We start from the raw sequence: 18,799 nt of genomic DNA, 5'->3' as shown, positions 1-18,799 counted from the left end.
ATGGAGTGGAGGAGAACGAAAAGAAATGAAGGAATTTTATGGATAAGTGTTTAAATGTGGTCACATTTTGTTATTTTCTGTATTTTTTTCATGAAATCTTACCTATTGTGTTGGTTTTGAACAAGCATGGGCCATAAGGTAGAAAAATTAGCATGTAATATATATATATATATTTTTTAGTATAAACATGTTATCTTATCTTAAGGAAGTTTGTCTGTCAATTTTTCCACCCCATTAACCAAATAAATCACATTCTTTGGGATTTCTGTAAAAATTTTACTTTTTCAAACTTTTTTTCCCACCTCACCTTTATTCCAACAAACAAATGGTATCGTAGTAAATGAGGAACAATAGATAAACTAGATGGGTTGGACGGCTCAAACCCTGGGGGTGTTGGTCACGCCCACACTAGAGCAAGAGCCATGTGTGCACAACGAGAAGTTGATATTAAAGAACTCAGAGCATGGGCAAGCGAATCCCACTCGATCGGGGGAATCCTCGTCTAGATGGATTCAGGAAGAGGAAATGGAAAGAGGAAACTTCAAGATCCCTACTGGGAGTCCAACTTTAAACCTAAGACGGACAACCCAGATTGGGCAGCATGGAGAATTTGAAAACCATATAAGTGAATTGTCTTCTTCTCATATTTTACTATAAATCACCCACCACAAGCCGAGAAACCAAACATTAAGATGTCGAGGGGTTAGTTATGGGTGATTTTCAACAAGATTTGAGGAAGAAGATAGGAGATTACTGATAGAGAAAACCCTTTCACCCACTTCTATTGCTTTTAAGAGCAAGGAATAAGAATATATTAAATTTATTTTATTAATTTTGTATAAAGATAATTTGATAATTTTTTGAATAAAGTTCAACATTTTTTTTCCCATTACATAGATGCTTTTTATATATACGAAAATTAAGGATAAAGATTTTACATATCTTGGCCGGTAAGGATTGAATCTACGACCTCTCTATTGAAAAGTAAGGTTCTGAACTATTCCATTAACCCTCTATTGGCAATCTAATATTGTAAGTATAATTTTGACACGAGTGAGATCTTGCGGCACAATGCTTTGCTGCTTATGATCGAGATCGAAATTTCAAACAACAGGCGCTGCGCATTTAACATGCAACACTCAAGTCCAAGTCATCAATTTTAGCCTTCACCAAAGGGACGTTAGGGTAAAATTTTCTGATTTTCTAAGCTGAAGAAAGATCGTTCGGCTCCAAGCCGCCGCCGTGGTCCACCAGCCATTTGCGCCTTATTAACAGGAGGAGTAGGTAAGTGGAGACTGTGAGAAAGACAACGCCAGCTACATGTGGCCCTTGTTTCTTCTATATATTATTTCACCAAATTTGCTCTTACAAATCTTACAAATATGAAATATAATAATAATATTTATTAAATTCCATTACTACCCCTGGATCTGGTTAGTCTTATCAGTACAAGTGAATTGGTCTTGCCACTTCCGCTCTTGAAGTTTTTAACTCTCAACTACCCCCGCGATTCTCCTTTTCCAAGCAGCTCCACCAACCCTACCCTCTCCTGCCACCGTGACGTCTGTCTCATTCTCTTCTCCCTTCAAACCTTATAAAACCCTTCACATCTCTCCATTCTCTTCTTCAGGGCCTCTGTTTCAGTTGAACACCAGAGTACCTTTCTTTATCTTCTTCTAATCTCCAACAGCCAAAAAAACTAGAGAAGAGAGATCCGAAGGACAAAGAACAACAATGGCCCTCACAAGCAGCGCTGCTACCGCCACCAAATCCCTTCTACATACAGAATCACTCTTCTCCGGTTCTACACCTCACCAACCCTCCTACCCTCTCCTCCCCAGCAAACCCAAATCAATTAGATCTTTCAAATCCATCTCCGCCGTGCATGCTGCAGAGCCGGCCAAGAACCCAGTTGTTGCCGACAAGTCTTCTCCCAAGAATGCCACTACGGTGATCCCCAAGACCACCACTCCTGGCAAATGGACTATCGATAGCTGGAAATCCAAGCCTGCAGTTCAGCTTCCTGAGTACCCTGACAAGGAAGATCTCGAATCCGTGCTTCATACCATTGAGTCCTTCCCTCCCATCGTCTTCGCAGGAGAAGCCAGAAATTTGGAGGAGCGTCTCGCTGAGGCTGCCATGGGCAGGGCTTTTCTTCTCCAGGGAGGGGATTGTGCTGAAAGTTTCAAGGAGTTCAACGCCAACAACATTCGTGACACCTTCCGTATCCTTCTTCAGATGGGCGTCGTACTCATGTTCGGAGGCCAAATGCCTGTCATCAAGGTTCGTTTGCAATTTAAATTTATCCAGATTTGAATGCTCTATTGCATCGTACAACTATTGAAATGGAAGCTTATATGCATTACTTATGTAGGTCGGAAGAATGGCTGGTCAATTTGCCAAGCCCAGATCGGATCCATTCGAGGAGAAGAACGGAGTGAAGCTTCCAAGCTACAGAGGAGATAATGTGAACGGTGATGCATTTGATGAGAAGTCAAGAACCCCTGACCCGCAGAGGCTGATCAGGGCTTACTGCCAATCCGCAGCCACTCTGAACCTCCTCAGGGCCTTCGCCACTGGAGGTTACGCCGCCATGCAGAGAGTCACCCAGTGGAATCTCGATTTCACAGAGCATAGCGAACAAGGAGACAGGTATTTTTCCTTTATTTTTTGTTATCTGAGATGACTCCGCCCAATTGTCTTTGGTAATTTTTCCACTTCTGAAATATTTGAAATATTCTGCTCTCTGTTTTGTTCATTTTTTTCCTCTGTGATAAAAAAATGGAATTTTTTTTGCTTTCGGAAATTTAGGGAAACCTTTCAAATAGAAAAAGGTTGCTTTTTTGGTCCGTTTCATTCTCTATGATAAGATGACTTTGGATTTTGATCTCTGACGTGAAGACTAGGTTAAGAGTCCTCCTTTGAAATTACCTTTCAACTACTTGTGTACCTGACGTTCTCCATTTTTTCTGCTTGCCAACAGAAATTTCCACTTCTAATCATTTGCTTTTGTTGGATTTTGTGTATTCGGGTGGGCTGACGAGTTAGGTTGTTGAGTTGCCTTGAGAGTTACAGTGTGTCAATTTGCAACTCGGGCATGTTTAAGTGATTATTTCAGATTGTGATTTGTTTAAGTTGCCTGGTCGATTACTTAGGTACCGTGAACTGGCTCACCGCGTTGACGAGGCCTTAGGGTTCATGACTGCTGCTGGGCTCACTGCAGATCACCCAATCATGACTACCACTGAATTCTGGACATCCCACGAGTGTCTGCACCTGCCTTACGAGCAATCTCTTACCAGGGAGGATTCAACCTCTGGTTTCTTCTATGACTGTTCTGCTCACATGATCTGGGTCGGTGAACGCACGAGGCAACTGGATGGTGCCCATGTCGAATTTTTGAGAGGAGTTGCCAACCCACTTGGCATCAAGGTATAGTTGCTGCATAGATGTTTGATTCAATCAGTTTGTGGGCGATACACAAGGCTGAGTCATTTTTGAAAGTTTTTAACTTAAATTGTGTTCTTGAACTTCCTAGTCTTTGAACTTTAGATTTAATCAGTTAGTGATGATGTCATTACTTGCATATGAATTTTAAAAAGTAGAATGCAATTTGATGCAGGTGAGCGATAAAATGAATCCAAATGAGCTAACTAAGCTCATTGAGATTCTGAATCCTCAGAACAAGCCTGGGAGAATTACTATCATCAATAGGATGGGAGCTGAGAACATGAGAGTGAAGCTTCCCCATCTGATCAGAGCAGTTCGCAGGGCAGGGCAGGTTGTCACCTGGGTCAGTGACCCAATGCACGGCAACACAATCAAAGCTCCTTGTGGGCTCAAAACTCGCCCCTTTGATGCCATCCGGGTAAGATCTTGTTGAATATATATATTTCATTTATTTAATATGGTTCCGTTTCACCCCCCTTGTAGTGGTTGATGATTGCATTACTTTGGATGGTTTTAATTTTGATGATCATTGGTGATAGTTGTTTAATAGGTTAGAATTAAGTTTATTTTGGGTACTTATCTTGATTTCATCGACGAATGCTGCTTTCAATAGATCTCAATTCTTATAATTTTGGAAGTTGGATGTGAATGATAGGTGTATGAAACCTCTCTTGTCACGTAATTGAGTGAAAATATATCCATTTAGGTAATGGTTGCTTTTAATTTTGATCATTTTTTGGGAGAGGAAGAGCAATTTATTGCTACCTTCATATTTTTGCATCATATATCTCAAATGGATGGAAAGAAATTGATTGTGTCAAATTATGCAACGGCATTGAATATGAAAGAATAGATTGAGATTTTAGTTTTCATGTCATTTTTGTTATTTGTGGAGGCGGGTTAGGTGAGGAGTCAGCCTGATGTTTGCTAGCCCTTTCTTTTTAAGGGAAAACCACTGGTGAGTTGGGTTTTGTTTTTTGATGGTAGTCAGCCTCAAGCTTGGGGTTTCTGAGTATTTATTAAATTTTTATCCAGAATATCTGTGAATGAATCATTTTGTGCCTTCAATTACTGTCAAAGCTTAAATCTTATTCCACTGATGGAGTCTAGTCTATAATTCATCAAATGCCTGTTGATTGAGATGCTTTTGATCGATTGGTCAGTGCCATTATCATCCACATGTGCATTACCATATTATTTACCAAACAGTTGTTCAGTGTGGCTGTGTAGCATATGAGAAGGATGGATTAGTTAATTGCCAGGGGAAGTATTGAAAAAAACCAAGTCAAATCATAAATGACTAAAGTAAAGGAGTTAGGTGGGAAAAGCTTGAATCATGCTGTGCTTTCATTACTGTGAAAGCATAATTAAATCTTATTCCACTGATCCAATCTAGTCTAGGGTTCATCGAAGTCCCGTTGAATGAGATGCTTTTGATTGGTTGATCGGCGAAAGTCTTGTCCATATGTGCATTACCATATTATTTACCATTGACATGTAAATGAGGCTGGGTAGCGTTTGAGAAGTATGGATTAGTTAGTTGCCAAGGGAAGTATTGAAAGGAAAATCATATATAACAATGGCATAGGAGTTAGGTGGGAAAAGCTTGAAATGGATGTGGGTAGGTGTGAGTCTTAATCAAATGAAATTCTCAAAACCTGCAAGCAGATAAAGTAGGTAATCTTTGCTATATGCCTTTTTTTTTCTTCTTGGTTTTCTCTTTTTTCTCTGTTAGGTTGGGACCAAATTTGGAATGTAATAAAAGGGTTAGACATAATCAATTGAAATTGTTGCCGACTGCATGAAATTAAGAAACCTTTGCGGCTATCCTACCTATCCCACCTCGTTCTTGTATTCTGTCTCTTTCAGGTTGGTACAGGATTTGTAATGTTAGTGATGGTTTTTAAAGCAATCAGAATTAGGAATCCTAATGTTGTTGATGTTGTATCCATTGGCAGGCGGAGGTCCGTGCATTCTTTGATGTACACGAGCAAGAAGGTAGCCATCCAGGAGGTGTTCATCTGGAGATGACTGGACAGAATGTGACGGAGTGCATCGGAGGGTCGCGGACTGTGACCTTCGATGATCTTAGCTCTCGTTACCACACCCACTGTGACCCAAGACTCAATGCATCTCAATCTCTTGAGCTTGCCTTCATCATTGCTGAACGTCTTAGAAAGAGGAGGATTGGGTCACAACCCACTCTGGGTTCATCAAGCGTGTAGAAGACTTCTTAAGGGTCTTTGTGCTTCTTGTTTTCTGGGTTTCGTCAAGCTTGTGGAAGAATTCTATGGGCCCTTGTGCTTCTTGTTTTCTTAACTAGTACGTGGCCCTTTCATTTATGCTTAAATTTAAGTGTATTGTAATCTATGTATACTGGAACAAGTGATGATTTGGAAGTGGAGAAGAATAAGTTTAAAAGGGTATAATATCATGCATGGAAATTTTCCTCTTACTTGCCTTAAATTCCTCTTTCTCTATTCCCTTATCTTCCTAAGTTGGAAGCATTTCTTAAGTTTTATAACTAGGGTTAAGTGAGCACTGAATAGATCGACCTAACACACTACCACAATGCCAGAATAAACTGATGATGTTACTTGAAAATAAATCAATTCAGAAGTATTTGATGTAGAACAACTTATTTGAGAAACTTATCACCAAACAAAATTGTGGGAAAAGGTTAGCTGAGAAAGGGAAGGAGTTAGTTGGCACATGACCTTCTACCTACCCCTTGAGAAGGGGTGGTGGGGGTGGGGGATGAAGGATGTTTCATGTACCAACCCTCGTTGAATAAAATATATTATCTACTTCCATGTACCAAGCCTCTTTGAATAAAATATAATATCTAATTCAGGAACTTGTTGAAGAATTAGGTGACATGTAAATAATGGCCAACATGTTTGAGCAATGTTTGCCTGCTTAGTTCCTTGTCCCAATGTAAGATTGATGGGTTCGGTGGATTTCTCCTTCCATTTTCCTAACATAATTTTCAAGTTTGGATCACTTTTCCATCATTGGAAAAAATTTGTTCCCCTGATGATTCTCTACTACACAATAATGATGGGACCTAGTTTTGTATACTACTATAATAAATCATGTTAATCTAGTCTGTGTGGTGGGGAAGCATTAGAAAACAAATTGTTATTTTCTGACGGAGACGTGATCCAGAGGTGATCCAGACTCAATGTTCTATGGATGGTCTTTATTGGGTTAATCAAGCGGTTAAAGACCCGCCCTCCCACGGGAAGGTCCTGGGTTTGTACCTACTCGGTGGCTTATATTAGTAATTTAATCCCCATCCCATTAGGAGTGCAAATCATCTCTGCCCCGTCCTCCCATCAGCCACCCTCACACATGGGCCTGCTTGGGCCCTGTGGTCCCATCCCCCACCCTCACACATGGGCTACCACAGGCAAGCTTGTGTTATATTTTTTTCCCACCAACCCGTCATGCATAAAGAACTTTTTACAAAGATTTTTGCCTGTATGAATGCTTGACCACAGAGAAAAGAGTTGTTAAACCAAAGAAAAAAATATATCAAAATGACATCTTCATATATATATATATATATATATATATATATATATATATATATATATATATATATATATATATATATATATATATATTTTTTTTTTTTAACGGTACAGCTTTATCTCCAGAAAAAAAAAAAGAAAAAAAAACAATACCTTTTCTGATTGTTCACATGCAGGTCTAGCTTAGACGGGCTTGAAAAGGGTTTCATAGAATTAAATTAAACGTAAAACATCAGTTGCCATTATAAAAAGTATTATTATTATAACATATTTTTCTAAGTATGCTTTTGACTTCGTTGAAAGAAATAAATAATATTATGAAAGAAGAAGGTCCCCAATCCCCATGCTATTAGTGGGGGAGAGAGATTCTTTTCCCTTTCGATCAGAAAAAGAAAAAGAAGTGGGGTTTAGGAAGTATAGGGAGGGTTTACATATTAAATTAATGCCGATCCTTTCTTTTGGGGGAAATCGTTTGGGTGTTACGCAATTAATTCGCAATACTTACAGCGAACGGTCGAGATTATTCCTTTCTGAAAATATATTTTTACATTTAAGAAAAAAAACTGAGAATTCACAGCAATTATGTTGCACAGTAATTGCATAGCATTGAATATCTTCCACACAGAGCCAGATATTCTAAGTCAAGAAATAGGATAGGAAAATATCAAGTGAGAAAGAAGAATCAAAGAGCAGTACCACTAGCACTGCAAATAAATGATGCCATGTTAGGATGAGATCACGATCATTCAATGTAGGTCCGATCAAAATTCACAAGACGGGTGGGGCGGGCACATGGGGTGGAAAATTCCAAATCTTTTGAGATAATCTCAGTTTCACGTGCTGCTTTGCATTTTTCATGTTAAATTTATCATAAAGATTATATATTATAAGATAAAACGAAACTTTAATTTTGCACTTCTCCATTTGTTACATTTAGGGTAGGAATTATATAGCCGATTAATATCTTCTTTCAGTCACGGGCTTCCGTTGGGTGAGGTAGTAATCTAAAACCAGCCAAAACCTACAAGAGTTTATATAACTCAAAATGAAGCAGCTGTGGACTAGGAGGATTTTCTGTTAGAAGCAAATATACAAGACATGATCACATAATGAGAAGTTCCTACCAAAAATACAAACACAAAAGATCACATAACTACAAGTACTGGGATTTTCAGGGTACGTTACACGTCTACCGGGTGAATATAGAATCCATCTGAAGACAAGTTATATGACTCTGGCCATGCATGATAATGTTAAAATGGTTTCAAGACAAAGAACTCCAAACTGGAAAAAGGTGAGGAGAAAACATAATCACATAATTACATTGAGTAGTTACTTCTGTAAAGAAAGACAAAGTAACTAATCACATAATTTTCCCAAAAACAATACTTTTCATGCCTTGGATGTTGACTCCAACCTCAGAGTCAAGTCAGCAATTCTAAAATCATGGTACCAAATTAAGTGTACCATAAATCAAGTGGCTATGATGCACCCACATAAAAAATCCAACAGTTCTCATCAAGGATATCAGTGACCAAGACTGAAACTTAAAAGCCACAAAAAACCCAGCCAGGAGACCTGTCGTTGCAAGAGCAACTTTGTTTCCCCCTGTAGAATAATAATAATAATTAATCACTGGGTCCATGCTTTCATGGGTCGAATCCAAATCTGTTCAGTAGTTTTTTAAACCAGCCAGCCAGAAAACTGAAGTGCCATGCGTTTCTTCCAATCATTTTTAAGATTACGCTTCATCACAGTGGTTAGGCATCAAGCATATAATTTAATAACTCATGTTCAAATCCACGAACCAAGTTCCAACACAATCCAAGCAGCTGCATGACATCAATATAGCAATAAAATACGCCTAGTCTAAATGGTTATCTCCAGTGTCTTACAACAGTAGTGTTCTTCCAATAGTGCTTCTCTTCTAGTCTAAATGGTTATCTCCAGTGTCTTACAACAGTAGTGTTCTTCCAATAGAGCTTTTCTTCTGATCTATCTAAAACGCACAAATCCCCATCAGTAGTAAGGCCTGAAACGCATTGGCCTTCTAAACCTGGGAACCTTCCTGCAATTGATGAGAAATTAGACGTGACAAGAAAGAAACAAAGAAACACCATTCCCAAATAACAAACTAGAGAAGCCAGGAGCGAGGGACACAAATTTATGTGCTCAATAGCTGAGTTTCGTCGCACTCAGGTGTTGGCTATTAGCATCACCTGGGCAGGTTTCCAGTGACCCACAATAACATAGTATTTAGAAGCTTGCCCAAGATCTCGCAACATGTCCAGGCCACAGATACCATGTTCACAGGAAATCCCAATTGAATGCTTCACGATACAAGAAGCAAAAAATAAATTTGTTTGAGCAACGACAATCATACCCATATCCATAAGGAGAGTATGCATATGGGGATACGTAAGGCCTCCTGATTCGGTACCCCATGTATGGGTTGAAACGCCTAGGACGAAACTGTTTCATTCCAGGAACATTGGTTCGTTTGGCCAACACCTGCCCAAAAAAAATCAACCTTTGGTCAGGTAACATTAGGGAAACTACTAACCGAAAACAAAGAACAAGAAGAAGATGCATGTTTGCAAGACAATTATAAGGTGATGAAATAAGGAAGATCCAGGAACAAGGACAAGATTATACTGACCTTCAGTTGGCGTCCATGTAATTCTGATTCATTAAGAAGAAGAGCCTCTTGCACAGCTTCCACTTCAATAAATTCAACATAAGCAAAACCCTTCGGCTGACCATACTTATCAGTCAAAATAGTCACTCTGTTAACCGTCCCACAGGATTGGAAATGCTGCTGAACTTCCTCTGGAGTGCATGCATAATCCACCTGCAAAAGTGATTTGACTCATGGGTACAATTACAAAATACCACACAAACCTAGTACTTGGTCAGCCAGAAGTTAACCATACAGATTCCTACAAAAACACATTTAATGTAACCGTAGCAGAAGCACAACAAATTCAGTGCCCAAGTTTGAAAGCTTGCCTAACGAGTAATACCCAGCAAAAAATCAAGCAATCTAAGTTGGTAGACGATAATGTATCAAGCTAATGACATGGAGAGTAATGACACTAACAAATTGTTCGTATTGTCAAAAGCTGACATCAAAAGATGCACCGTATATACGTGTTTGGTAGGGGAACACAACCTAACCTCTTGTTTGTAATACAAAAGCTAGTGTGTGATGAAACGAGGACATAGGTCAGGATTGGCTACCAGTGTGCTAACTTTTACTCAAAAAACTCATTATGGTTCCCCCTAATTTCCAACAGATCCAAAAATAGAAAATCTTGGAAATACGAAAAAGAAAAACTGTTAAATGCACAAACAATCCATGGTCCAGATCATGTGGCTAGGAATTGGACAGGTATATGTTCAGATGTTGTATGCTTAGATAAAATTGCAAGTCATTTTGCAAATTTTCCTTATTTTAATAACAGAGGCTTCAAATCAGATCATACGTTCCAAATTAGCTAGCAATTAAGAGTTTCTTCGTTTAATATAGGTATTTCAATAGATATAGGTTGCTTCTTATAGGTTCTCATGATGAAAATAGAGTATTAACCCCTCATGTTATTAGAGAACTTTGTTATCTGTCTTAAGCCCTTACTGAATGAGGATTTGTCCTCCTCATATTTGTAAAGGTGACTGAGGGACCCTGTTGTTGGGAAGGCACCAGGTTAACAAGGAATCCTAGGCATTGCAATGTATAACAATATGCAATATACATGACAGTTAATACTTCAATCCTCATTTTGTATTGCTTCTAGTAGCACAGGCAAGCATGGCATAGATGTCTGTCCAAAATGTCACGAAACGACTAAATAAGGAGAACATTTGTTCTCCCAGACAAACAATTTTTCATCAGTAATAGAACTCATGTAACAACAACAACTAATTTGATTTGCAGAAAGAAACCATAATTAGTTGGGATGAAATGATTACTTTTTTTTTTTAAATAACAATTTACAAAGGTTACATCCTCACCAAAAGACTCCAATTATCAGATGATTTCTAGGTCATATAGTTTTGGACACCACACATTGTTTTAGACTCCAGTATCCAAAATCACAATCCTCAAGCGAACAGAGAACACAAAAACAACTTCTCAAACATTTAAAACCAAGTAATCTTTATTAGAAAACATTGGTAAAATATAACATCAAAATCAACAGCAAGATTCCCTGTAATAGCACAATCAGCACATTTTCCGACATTACAGATGTCTCCACCATGAATTGGGTGAGTTACATGACAAACAAGAGATCAAGGTCATAAGGAAGAGTTTGAACCCCTCACCATTGGTTGCAACGTAACTAGATACTTCCCAGGTACTATCCACTGCCACCTCCAGCAAAATGAACAAATAGCCTTCATCTTTGGCTTCCAAACTACCCAACAGATTTAGTCCTCTTACCGGGGTAGTTCTCTTCAGTTCTTCAATCATATCACCTCCAAGCTGGAATGTCTTGGTAAAACACACAAAATATCCTACAATACCTTCCTTTCCTTTCTTGACTCCCCCCTCCTTATGGGACTGGTTTATTTTTGGCTTTCATTCTTTTTCTTTTTTTCTCCCCTTCAATAACTCTTTTTTTTTCTTTTCTTTTTTTCTTTTTTTTTTTTTTTTTTTTCTTCTCAAAGGATATCGCAATTCTCTTTTTAGGGGCTAAATTGTAAGATTAATCCCTCATTCTCTGAAGAGGGGGGGAGGTCTTTTCTTTTTTCTTTTTTCCTTCCTTTTCTTTCTAGCTATTCTTTTTCTTTTTTGCCCTCTTTTGTTACTTTTCATACATGCAACTATCTTCTGTTCCTTTTCTTTTCTAATTCAGACACATTTTAATACAAGAAAACTTCCATCAACACAAATATTTGGTAGCAAATCCAGCTTATCAGAGGACTCGAAGAATAATGCAGAATGACCCTGCGATCATTCAGATGTAAAGTCAAAACCATGACTTCAGTGTTGAAAAAGTAACCAAATATATTAGACATTGACATGAGAGAAGATCCTTTGCACAGAAAACAATTTCAGATAATTAATAACTTTACAAAAACAAAAAACAATATGAGTGAAGCCAATCATTGATATAACAATAAAAAAATCAATTACTTTGTAATTAGGATGCAATAAATTTAGAAAAGAACTGTACCCAATATAGTTAGTTAAAAACTTAACTTTTTCCTTTCAACGTTTAGGTTAAGGGTTCAAAGAGGCATACCAGACATTAGTCTCAATTGAACACCAAGTTATGAACCAACCCATAACCCAAAAATAAAAGGATGGAAAGGTAACACACTATTTTAACTCTTAACTACTCTGATAAATTAATTAATTTATTAAGTTAAAATGAACCATTCAGATCATCCCACATTAGACTTGATAGCATTTCTCCATCATAAACTTTGCACATTTTTTCCTCCCTGAATCTACTTTTCCACCAAACTAAATTATTTTCTCCTCAAATAAAGCTTACTGGGGGCCAAGGATTGATGCAGCAGACCCAATTAGCTGATCTTCTCCTGAGTTGCCAGTCTGTGCTTCTTTCCTCTTAATTTCTTCTTTCTTTTTCCTCCTTCTATTGCCTCTCATATTTTTATTTTCTCTTCTCATTTCATCTTTTCCCATCTCTTCGTTACTCTTTTGTGCTCAGACTGCAGTTTTCCCTCCTTATTTTGCAAGCATGCATAAAGCCAACTCCTTTTAAGTTAAGATAAGGCTGAGTATTTCTTTTGTAACTTGTAACATGCTTGTCAACAATGTAATTACAGGTAGAAGAGAAGTACTGAATAATAGACACTTATTCATCTACAGAAAGAAAACGTTTGCCAAGAAACTCAATTGCTCAACAGCAGCACACAGCAGAAAACACACATTACAATCATGAAAATTGGTTGCACAAGTGACCATAAAAAGGATAAAAAATTAGTTAAGAACTAAAACTGCTTTGAATTTGACTCAAACAGCCAGCGAAAAAGATAGTGCAAAAAGTCGGCAAATTTTCAAGTATTTCAACATGGCCAAAAGAAATGCCAGCTTGGAAAAAATAAGTACACTAGTTTGACGGTATATAAATTGAAAGCTTGTAAGTTTCAGTAATTGAGTATGATTCCCACCCAAAGGGATATACTGGATTGTCTTTTTCTGAGGACATCTTCTCCTACCCAACACCCATCTGTACATGCTATCAATGATATCATATGACTTGTACAAGAGTGGACCAGAGGGTTTCTTCATAATTTGATGATCCACATCCTATGGTAGGTCTAACTTCTGTATATCAACAATGCAATGTAAATGTCAGATCTGGAAGACTGCTCATTTCTTGCTGCAATTATAACATCGCAATCACATGTCCTGAACTCTTAGAAAATGCAAGTCTACTCAATTTGATGCAGCCTTGATCAAATAGGATTGCAGCTTCAAGGATCTCTAGGTCAAGACTTGAATTCTAGGCCCAGAACTAGGGTTTTAGTTAAGAGTATATGGATGGTTGTTTCCCAATTAGTTCCTAATAGTTGTGTTCTGATTTCCTGATTGGGGTTTGGTTGATTTGATGGGACATTGATGGTTAAAGAAGGAAGGACATTTAGGGTATGAAGGATAGTTTAGCCCATCCCATGGGAAAGTTGATAAATTCCTTGATATGGGGTAGATTTGGGATGAGATGAAAACTTATGCGAATGGAGTAAAACTTGAAATGAATTTATATTTTGTTCTTTTGCATGGTCTTCTCAAGTTTCAACGATTTTGGATGTGTTTCGGGAGATGTTGGGTTTCTTGTTTTGGAGGGAAAATAGGATGACAATAACAAGTATGGGCAAATCTAGGGTTAGGTTGGTCTGTTAGGGCTGAAATTGGGAAGGAAGGTCACTGGGGTTGGGAGGATGCTGAAGTTCTGTTAGATTGGCATTGATCTGACCTTGAATTCTGGGTCTCTAGAAAGACCGAGAACTCAAGAAAAAGGGAAATATGTGGGAAGGGGAAGGGATTGGTGAGGAATTTCAATAGTACTTGATTTGGACCTTGAATGGAGCCTGGGTGAAGCTGGAACACAGCTGTTGATGGTGGCCGAAAGCTGTCTACTACAGCCACTGTCTAGGATCTGAGGTGAACTTCACTTAGATCCTTCCTCTAGTGTTGATTCTTTTAACTTATTGACAAAATCAGACCAGCTACTACTTGAACACTCAAACTAATTGACTGGAACGATACTAAAACACACACAGTGCTTGAAAGGGAAGCTTTATCACTCAACAATTAGAAATCTCTCTCGCCAACGAGTGGAGGGCTTTATTATATATGGTAGGGGCTGGCTTTTCTACTTGGACTTGAATTCCCAGCCCAATGGTAGAACTTAACTATTAGGTCTTATAACCTAACCCGTACAAGGACTGTTTTAAAACTCCTAGTTCAAGTCAAGCTTCTAATTATAGAAAATTACATACGAAATACACCCGACATAGGTAGAATTATAACCCTGACCTATTGAGTAGACTCAAAGAAAGCAATTAAAATTAGAACAAGAAATAAAGCAACTGGACAGCAACCCTGGATGGCTACCTTGGCCCTTCACTTGGTATTGGACTTGTTCTTGGATTGGAAGGGCTTGAATACTGCATCACCATCCAGCTTTTACTGTGACGAATCTTGAATGGCAAGGCAGTTATTATTAGTATTTACTAATTTCTAGGCAATTGTATCAAGACTTTTGGAGGGTTCTGGTTTGATTATGTCCTCAGAAAATTATGTAGCTAATTATTATTCATTTTTTACAATTTTGAATGATTTACTTCAATACTAGTTTATATTGCTTATCATTTGTGTCATCTAGTACTACCTAATGAGTAAACATATATTTATACAACAAGATTCAAACATATATTACTAATCAAAAGGGTAACTATTTTCACTATATAAGATGATAATCTTAATGTGTTTATATAATTTGAAATAGGGTCTCCATGAAATTTCAGGCCTTAATTCAGCCAAAAACCAACCATAACTTAGGAGAAAAGTACTATATTTCAACAAAATAAGGTATTAACCCTTGACTATAATATCAAAGTAGAGATTAAGAGTCAACACTCTTTCCTACGACTCCCATCAACTGAATCAACTGAATACTGAAAAAGTAAAAATGGCCGGAACAGAGGAACCACAGAAATTTAACAATCTTCAATATACCCTGCCATGGCAGAATGAAGAATAGATAATCCATGAGTTACAAGGAACAGCAGACAAAATTTTAATTAATAGAGACAAAAATTCCCCAAAGACGAGCAACAAATGGGTGGATAGGCTCTCTCCCCTAGCTAGATAATTAACAAAGAGAGCCCCCAGATGGAAAGATCAAACAGATTCACATCCCATATTTTTAGCTGTTTTTGTTCAAGGTTAAAATTAACTCTGTTAGCAATTCCAAATTTCAAGCTCAATCACAGGAGCCAAAAAAAAAAAAACATAACCCTAAACAACATATCAATACCAAACAAACATCAGCAAGGGCAAAGACTGAAGTTCAAAAATAGCATGACAGAGCTTACAGACTAAATGTTGAGGTAAAATATTTTGAAGCAGACTACTGAATGAGATTTTAGAGTAGCAACGTCAAGATGTATTTAGATACTATATTCAACAGAGTTGAGAAAAGAATTAAAAAACACATGGCCCATATCCTCTCGTAAGAGGGGGTGGGGGAACCCAACAAACTAAAAAGAAACACAGCTTTTGTTTAAGGTCGCCTAAAGAGGTGGCACCCCATAGTCAGAACTTTTGCAACTACAAAGCATCATATCACACAATATTAAGCCAAAGTTGCAAAGATCATGAAACTCACGTTGCCAACAAATACTGATCGAGAATCTGCCTCCTCCTTACTTGCTTGAGTTGCCGCTATGCTTGCAGGATCTATACACATAATGCAGAGGTTGCATTTTAGAATTAAAACAATTAAAATAACTTCTTCTTTTTTTGGCCGGGGGGAGCAGTGGGAGGCATAGGGGGAGGGGATGGCAGGCTAATAAGTTAAGCTACAAAAGTTGCACAAAGGTGCAAATTGAACCCTTTTCTTGTCAAGATGATACAATCAACCATACAATATAATTTTGCTTATTCATTTATTTTTTGTCATAATTAGTCTGAGTCTTAAAAAAGTAGATCAAAATAAATGTTGGACACTAAAGACATAAAAAGCTTATCTTGAATCTAAAGAATTATATTCCGCTAATAAGTTCAAGTAAACATCAATGAGATGTTTCCTTCAACAGGAAGTTTTTCTAATTAATAGTTTTCTTGTATAGTATCAACATGGCTCTGAAAAAATAAGAACATATGTACTCTTTCGTAGCTGAAACAATCCTGTTAAATTTCCTTGTTACCAACTGAAATTACGTGTCACTGAATTCCCCCCCCCCCAGTTTTTCCTCATTTTACTTCACAGGCTATGGACTATATTTTGAGCCTATATAAATGTTCTAATGCAGAAGTGGCACAAGCAGAGATGAACCCTCTGAGATTGTCAAGAAATAAACCCAAACTTCTTTTTGTTGGTAACCTTATTTCAAGCCACTGGCTTTATAGGATAATTCTAGAGAATACCCAAGATGAACTTGATAGAAGAGTGGTTCCAGAGAAGTGTTACTTTTATATCTCTTGTATTACCAGGTAGAGTACCTGAGGGCCAGCAAGAGAAGGAGAAGATATCAGAGATGGAACTCAAAGTTGCAGGGATGAAGGGAATGTCCATGATGGCAATCGTGCACACACCACAACATGGTCAAATCTATTTCTTTTCATTCTAATCTGTCTATCCAATGATTGTTACAAGGCATAGATAAATCAAAACGATCATTGAGGGACGTGAACTTATGATAAAGAAGAGAAAAAAGAAAACTTCTCTAAAAGAAATATAAGCTTTAGGTCAACATATATCTATGTCTGCTCACAAAGCATGGAGAGTAATCGGATTTGTGGGTGTTCCTACAAACAAACACTTACAAATACTCGAACTTATGCCTTATCGAGCATGTTATCCCATTTTAAAATTGATGACTCCTAATTGGAATGCAAAACTGAAAGTATAGAAACTAAATTGCAACCAACTCTCTCTATCTCCTATTCGTAAGTATCCCACTCAAAACAAAACATGTCAGAACCACCCCCCCCCCCCCCCAAAAAAAAAAAAAAAAAAAAAAAGGATGAAAGAAATAAGGACTAGAAATTAAATCAAAACAAACAACTACATCACTGCCAGCTTTGATTAGAATGAGAACCTGGCTGGGCTAATTCTATTTCAGTTTTTTCAATCCTGGTCATACTAGTCTTTCAGCTACTGCATACAACCATTGGATCAATCCCACCTCCTCAGGCTTCGTTCCACTCATCTCCTCACCAGGACGAATATTATGCAACTCTAGTTCTCATGCAGCCATTTAACAACACATGGATTTCATGTTCATCTTTATATGCAAGTTTTTGAAAGTTACTAAACTTTCATAGTGATATTTTGGTCTTGCAGATTCACTTTCTTTTTCCCTAACATTCACTAAGAAACAAGCAGGCTGCACAAGAGATTACAAACATTCACGTTTAGAAGTTTTCAATTCATCTCTTCAATCGTAATATTCATAAGAATATTTAAACGAATTTGCAGAAGGTGTTGTACTACCAATGGGAACTATTAATCCCCCCCCCCCCCCCCAAAAAAAAAAAAAAGCCACGTCTAAGAGCCCTAATGTATGCAAAATACTGAGGTTTCCGTCCAAATAAAACCGTTGTAAAAGTTCTACGGTAAAACGATATTTAGTATAGAACGCAAGAAAACGCGATTATAGATGTATGAAACATAGCAGAACTTGAAGGACAGTGACCAACAAGCCGAAGGTTGCCAGCAAAAATCTACACTGATTATCGTTTTACAAACATCAATCAACAAACTCCAGAATAAAATAAATAAATCAGAGTAAGACATAAACCAACCCTGGACAGCACCCATTTCTTTCTCGACTTTAGCCTGCATTTCACGAAGGGCAGCCGCTTCCTCCTCCATTTCTTTCAACCGTTTCTTCATCTCATCAAGCTCCTGCAACTTCACATAAAACTCAACCAATCAGGCTAGGTTGGTTAGGGCATAAGGCTTCTACAAGTAAAATCTGATCAAGTTACTAGGGTTCGAAGAGAGATCTGTGACAGTACCTTAACGGCATCTTCATCTGCCCTTCCCATCTCAACATCGACATTATTAGCCTCCATATCCCCTTCCATCTCCCCCTCGTCAGGGATGTCTCCACCATAAACTTCATGCTCTTCCTCGTCCATCTCAACCTTTCTCGTTGCGAAACTGCACTGCTATTCTGTCCCAATACTAAACAACGCGTTACAGGAGCCCTACTCTATTATATATAATGAGATAACAAAGGCGCGAAGTAACGAGACGCATAAAATTAATACCCCTTTTACCCTTGGAATGTAAATTTCTATTTTGGATGGATAATTTTCATTTTGGACCCAGAGATTCTTTTGGTACAACATCCCCTTAGACTTTTTTTTTTTGGTTGAAATCATAAGGCTGCGTTTACCGAAAAAGAAAAAAAAAATTATAAGGCTGCGTTTATTTGCTGGAATAAAGGTGGGGTGGAAAAATTCTTAAAAAGTATGTAGATTTCTTAGTTTTCCCTTTAAATCTCAAAATGGTAGATTGTTTGGTTGCTTGTGGTGGAAAAGTGGGAAACAAGTTCTGCTGATGTGGCAGCCCAACTTTACCACCCCATGCCATTTTAAAACCTCA

At 37.8% G+C, this 18,799-nt stretch overlaps 2 protein-coding genes across 3 annotated transcripts; one reads left to right on the top strand and one right to left on the bottom strand.

Annotated features, from left to right (window-relative positions):
- Window positions 1-1,551: 1,551 nt before the first annotated feature.
- On the top strand, window positions 1,552-5,902 carry LOC149009069 (phospho-2-dehydro-3-deoxyheptonate aldolase 1, chloroplastic-like). The gene is made up of 5 exons (XM_089161951.1): window positions 1,552-2,283; window positions 2,375-2,652; window positions 3,156-3,432; window positions 3,623-3,868; window positions 5,409-5,902. The coding sequence occupies exons 1-5, from the start codon at window positions 1,735-1,737 to the stop codon at window positions 5,673-5,675; spliced, it is 1,617 nt and encodes a 538-aa protein (XP_089018077.1). The 5' UTR covers window positions 1,552-1,734; the 3' UTR covers window positions 5,676-5,902.
- Window positions 5,903-7,748: 1,846 nt separating this feature from the next.
- On the bottom strand, window positions 7,749-18,365 carry LOC149009068 (polyadenylate-binding protein 2). 2 transcript variants are annotated; one of them, XM_089161561.1, is made up of 6 exons: window positions 18,208-18,365; window positions 17,992-18,094; window positions 15,851-15,921; window positions 9,646-9,837; window positions 9,370-9,497; window positions 7,749-9,054 (listed from the first exon to the last, which is right to left on the bottom strand). In XM_089161561.1, exons 1-6 carry the CDS (start codon window positions 18,328-18,330, stop codon window positions 9,006-9,008), a joined length of 666 nt encoding a protein of 221 aa, XP_089017687.1. In that variant the 5' UTR covers window positions 18,331-18,365; the 3' UTR covers window positions 7,749-9,005. The 2 variants fall into 2 exon arrangements, with proteins under 2 accessions (XP_089017687.1, XP_089017686.1); XM_089161560.1 differs by having other exon boundaries at window positions 7,750-9,054; window positions 17,992-18,100.
- Between the last annotated feature and the right edge of the window lie 434 nt (window positions 18,366-18,799).

The sequence above is a fragment of the Hakea prostrata genome, chromosome 7 (assembly GCF_041222555.1).
Source record: "Hakea prostrata isolate BN-2017 chromosome 7, UWA_Hpros_2, whole genome shotgun sequence".
NCBI classification, from domain to species: domain Eukaryota; kingdom Viridiplantae; phylum Streptophyta; class Magnoliopsida; order Proteales; family Proteaceae; genus Hakea; species Hakea prostrata.
The sequence above is the reverse complement of the archived record's forward strand: the minus strand, read 5'-3'. Positions and strand labels throughout refer to the sequence as shown.